Source organism: Diospyros lotus, chromosome 14 (assembly GCF_014633365.1).
Source record: "Diospyros lotus cultivar Yz01 chromosome 14, ASM1463336v1, whole genome shotgun sequence".
Taxonomy (NCBI): Eukaryota; Viridiplantae; Streptophyta; class Magnoliopsida; order Ericales; family Ebenaceae; genus Diospyros; species Diospyros lotus.
The window spans coordinates 25,195,621-25,201,460 of record NC_068351.1 but is presented as its reverse complement, the minus strand read 5'-3'; the positions used below and the strand labels follow the sequence as shown (position 1 = coordinate 25,201,460).

At 33.4% G+C, this 5,840-nt stretch overlaps 1 protein-coding gene across 1 annotated transcript; it reads right to left on the bottom strand.

The window, feature by feature from the left end:
- Positions 1-936: 936 nt before the first annotated feature.
- On the bottom strand, positions 937-5,084 carry LOC127790960 (uncharacterized). Its single transcript, XM_052320697.1, has 6 exons — positions 4,944-5,084; positions 4,354-4,434; positions 3,220-3,396; positions 3,058-3,111; positions 2,183-2,329; positions 937-1,317 (listed from the first exon to the last, which is right to left on the bottom strand). The coding sequence occupies exons 1-6, from the start codon at positions 5,082-5,084 to the stop codon at positions 937-939; spliced, it is 981 nt and encodes a 326-aa protein (XP_052176657.1).
- Positions 5,085-5,840: the final 756 nt, after the last annotated feature.

Here is a 5,840-nt window from a genome sequence, read left to right as displayed (position 1 = left end):
GTACATATATCATATTTCAAGAAAGAGTAAAAAATCATAATAACCACAAAATTTTTCAAACAGAAAATAATGGTTCAAGTTTAGCGGACAAAAGTATAAGTAGTAGTTTGAGCTATACATATAAGACAGTGGCTTCCATCTCCGAGAAATTGCTCCAATGAACATGAAAACTAAATATTCAGTAATATTCTACTGGTAAGCCAATTGAATCAATGTTCTTAACTGTAAACTTAAATATTGAATAGGACTTCGGAGATGCACGAAAACGAGTGAAACAACGTCAAAAAATCAAAGATGCACGAAAGCAAATCGTTAAAAGAGAACAGGGAGACGTCGGAGCATTTCCAAACAAAAAACTAAAGTAACATTTACCTGAAGAAGGGCGAGAACAGAGAGACGCCGCTGCTGGGAGGACGCCGGAGGTCCGACGTCGGTGGTGATGCTGGTGAGGACGCCGGTGTTATTGCTGGGGAGTGGGAGAGTGAGTGAGAGAGAGAGACCCAGATGGAGGGAAGGGGGGGCGGTAATATTTGGCTGCCTGGGGGGGTAAAATTTTGGGCGGTAATATTTCCCTGCCCTGCCCTCCGTCATCCTTAAGTCTAAAAATAACGAGGGTGACCATCACCCCCGTTTTTGAGGGTGAACAAAATCGCACTCCTATATAAGGGCTCTTTGATGCCCTAATCCACAGATTGCTCATTCTTATTCTTTCAAAACCCTATTTCGGCACTTGAAGAGAAACACTTTCTCATGATGGGCAAAAGGCATTGATAAGATACAACTAATCCAACTTATGAATTAATGCTTTTCTTCAATGATCATTATTATGGTTCGAAAGCAGTTCAATGACTATTAATTACTTTACTGTTTATAAATTGAAAATTAATTAATTTATGATGGATGTTTTTCCATTAGAAAAAGAAGTTGAGGTTGTCATCATGGACAATCTAGAGAATATCCAGGGCCCCCATAGTAGAAGCAAGTCCCGAAAGAAGTCTGCTTGTTTTCCTGGAATTGAAGATCATAGCATTTGCTGTTGGAAACATGCGGTTGTAGATTATCTGGGTCTTGCGTGTTGCCGGCGTCGTCAATGACTTTAAGGTTTCTGAAATAACTAGACTTGTGAAAGCCTTCGGCAGCAAAATGGCCACTTCCCATTTGAGTGGTGGTGTGATGCCCCGCTGCTCTGCTGTTAATAATCTCTCCGCCCCATGACACAATATTGGCGTTGTTGGCTAAGCCCGTGAAGATGGAGCTTGGCCAGTAGCCTACCACCTCGCCTTGTACTTCAAGCCACCAGTTTCCACTTTCCCCATCCTACACACCAAATGCATTTTACCATCGATATAACCATGAAATCATAAGTTTCTTTTTAAGACATTTTCTTTTATAAGGCCTTTATATTTAGGGTAAATTACATTTGACATCATTAAAATTTGGTAAGAATATAAAGATTACACCCTAATATTTGAAAAAAGACAGTGACCGCTCTTAACTTTACACCTCTAAATATATTTTTCCTTTATTGTTGTCAAAATTCTTAATGCAACAAAATTAAAATACTATTACATTTTCTCTCATCCTTCTTTTATCCTTCTTCGCCAAATAAATTGATTAGAAGCCGATAATTTGTCAAAATCTCTTTCTCTATCTTTTTCTCGCTATTTATGGTTCGAGAATAGTTAAAACATCACTGAACCAGAGAGAAAAAGATTGACAAACAATCAAATTTTAACTAGTTCACAATACGAGAGGAAAAGGGATCACGAAAAATAAAGTATTTCTGTTAAATTATAAATTTTTAACATTTGTGAAGTAATGGTAATTAAGAGAAAAATGTAGCTACAATTGTAAAGTCATGGGAGATTTTTCTCATTTCTCAAATGTGAATGGTGTCTATTTTTTTACCAAACTTTAAGGTTGTTGAGTGTAATTTATCCTTATATTTGATATTATCTCTAGAGTATTAATTCTACTAAGTTTTTGTTAGTGTTCTTTTCTCTCTTTTGCTAAATACTTATTCTATTTCATTCATTTTTTTTTTAAAAAAAAAAAAAGTCTATCAGCCCTCTTTTTTATTTATATAAATTTTAAACAATTATTCATATATATATATATGTATAATAAATGAAGAAATTAAACTGAATTTAGCTATCCAATAACAATGTAAAGGCGGGCATACCTTAAATATGGTGATGGAGATTTCATAGGACTTTCCATTGTAGGTGGAAACAGGTGCTATTGAGTTGCCAATAATGAATTTGTGATTGGTTTGTACGAAGCCCGGACAATTTAGGTTATAACAACCTGTTGTCCTATAATTATCTCTCTGTTTCACAACGACAATTATAAAATGAAGTGATATGCTAATAATCATACTTTAAAAAAATCTTGCTAAGATATAGACTTACAATTTTAGAAATGCCACCAAAGTAATATTGTTCCTTAATTTTGTATAGAATGATGTTGTTGTGGCATTATTGTTGTTATAATCTATTTAACGGCTTCTTCATTTCCAAATGCCAAAATTTAGGAATGGAAAATTCTACCAAACGTTGTTATGGTCTATTCTGGAATTTTAAAAACTTTAACAATTTTCACAAAAATATTTTATTAACATAATGTGAGAGTGATAGTATCCATTTAATAGATGTTTTCTTCATCGATCAATACATAAATATAAATAAAAATGTTATTACACATAAAAGTTTTTAACAAAAAATTCATTTGCATGGTATTACTATTTTATTAATTAATTAGTATCCTAATTATGAGATAATCTATAAAAAGCTCAATTTGCCCTTAAATTTTTTGTGATTTCACTTTAGCCCTTGAATAATTTTGGCTCAAATTCATTCTTGCACTTTTTGAATTGGCCACCTTTGACATAACGAATCATTGTTAATCATAAGGTCAAAGCATACCGAATTTTAGATAATAGAGGTGTATTTGAGCCATAAAAAATTTAGGAGTTAAAGACATATTATAAAAAATTTAGAGCCAATTTGAACTTTTATCGTAAGATATTCAATGGAGTAATTAAGTAATGGAACTTACCGTCCAAAATATGAAAAATCTTGTCTTATTATCACCGAACATTGTAGGAGAAACCTAGAACATCATGCAACAATTTTGATGAATAAAAGTAAAAAAGTATGTAGGCGATTTTGAGTTTTTTACATATCTTTTTAATGAATAAATAAAAAATGAAGAACTTACAATCCATCCAGCCTCCACGGAATTTAGGTTTGTTGGGTCACTTCTGTTTAGTGATACAACCCAAACCTGAGATATGCTAAATTCTCCTAAACCTCCTTCTTCTGTCTTAGGGTTCCACACGTTAATTATGGCCTGGAGTCCGTAGTAGATGCCATCATATTGAGATGCTTGTGCATACTGCCAATTAAGAAACACATGTCAAAAGAAACTTAGCACATGTTAATCAACCAAGCAATGTATAGAGATGAACATAGGGTGGACTATGAAGACATATTTGTTTCAATCCTTAATTCGATCAATTCAAATAGGAAAACCTTTTTTCATACCAAAATTATGCCGTAACATCAAGTTTTGTTTTCAACCATATGTACTAGAAATCGAGCACATGCAATGCATGCATAAATGTGGTATTTCTATTTATGTTTTTTTCTTGTAGATATGAAACTCCTACACACACCACCACCACATCTCACACATTTATGCAAGAAAATAAATGATTCTTGTTCTGTTTCTATTTTTTTCTTTTCTTTTCTCAAAACCCCCTATGTTAAGCAATTTTTTTGGTTTTTAAATAGAAGTTACAGAAGACAAAATTAAAGGGTATTTTTATTTACCTCATGGTATTGTGGAGGATCTGTATAGCTGTAATTAAGATGTTTTGTGTGAAAGTGAGAGAGATGGAGATGATGATTTTGAGAGGAGTTTCTGATGGGAATAGTTCCTTGCGGGCAATCTCCATTTCTATGCCAATGCCAACCTTCAAGCTGCTGCTGCTGCTTGGGTTCCGAGCCGTCGGTTGCCATTAAGCTCGGATTAGGATATGAACTGGGCCACATCTTTCTCCATCCAAAAACATATTAATCACATCCACACCCACACAGTGAGGCACAAATTTTTAAATTAGTGTATATTCCATTAAATTTGCAGCTTGCTATATAGGAATAAATTAATTCTACAAAATTTAATGAATTAATATATAATTTGAATACAAAATCCGTTGATTATCTTTGAATACATACATGGTTAGTATTATTGCAATAAATTTTTTTTTCTTGATTGATTTAAATTGTTCATGAAATTCATTTGTTGTTAGTTTAAGAACAACGCACGCATCAAATGAGAACATGCATGAACCTGTAAATCCTCAATTAGTGGATGATTAAATGCAGGTTGTTTGTAGATGCCAACGCAATCAATCACCTCCCCTTCTTCACTCTGCCAAACCAAAACAAATTATAACACTGCGAATAGATGATATAAAAAGTAAATAAAAATATGGGACAAAATTAAATAACATCTTAAAGATAATAACATCACGATCAATGTCATGACACACAAAACTTGTTATAATTTCTTTTAGTGGTTGCACTTGGACGAGTCACATAAACCAAGTAGAAAAAGAAAGTACTGCCAAGGTGGTAATTCAATTGATAGGGGGTCTCCCTTGTCTTTCTAAGCCAGCGGATGAAATCTTCTTAAACACAAAACTCGCCTACAGAAAGTAAGTCCCGATTGCAATGCAGTGTGTGAGCTTACTATTGTCCTCGTTGGTGAAGGTAGGGTGGTAGGCTTGTCTCCTCAACAATAGCTATGGCTTAAAAACAGACTCTAGCGACAAATAACCCACATGGCCACGCCCATAGAAATTGCTACAATCGTTGCCCCACCTATATCTTTTCTTTAACAATAAATAAATATAAAGAAAATTGATAGTCGAACGTTACCTCTATGGTCTTGACTGTTCCATGATGCATCAAATCCAAATTATTAAGGGCTTCAACCAATGGATGGCTTAATGTGAGGAGAACAACTATTGTGAGAAATTTGCAATATGAAATTGCAACTCCATAGTTCTCATTAGCCATACAAATTTCAGAAGTTGACTCGCTAGGGTTTCTTTTCGATTGCTTTGCTTTCTTACTTTGTGTTATAATAGAGTTAATTATATATACAATATTGAAAACCCATTCTAGGTAAAAATCAATTCTGGTAAGAATATTGAAAGCCTAGTGCAAGTAATTAATGATAAAAAATGGGAGATTTCTTACCTAATGATTTTGACTCATTAATGATTGTATAATGAGTAGCCATATTGTGCCCTACCCCTTGACAGGTTAGCCCAGATGGGTTGGCCCATGGTTTGTCTAGGTAGGCCTAGCTAGCCCACATGCCTTAACAACCTGACTTGCTCCAATTATTCTAATTGAAAAAATAAAATAAAAAGAATCACTTAATTCATTAAAAAATCTATATTTTAAATAATATCTCAAATTATTTTTATTATCTCCAAATGTTGAGAAATAAAACCATTAGTTTCAAGGGTGCAGTACAACCCCAAGGTTTTAATGATAATAAAACAACTTTAAGAACAAATTATTTAACTTGAGTGGATGATGAGTAGCTTAAAAGAGTAATTCAAGTGGTATTTGTACAGACTCAAGTGGAAGAAATTATTGAAATGTACTGAGTCCGAATAATAAATCAAGTGTAAGATCCATAAGATTTTGGTAATTAACGAGAAATATCAATCTCAATTGATATAGCTTTTCAAATCTCTTATTTCAGAATCTGTTTTTAAAAAGGCTTCATTTCTTTCTTTTCATTTTAACAATCATGTCAGT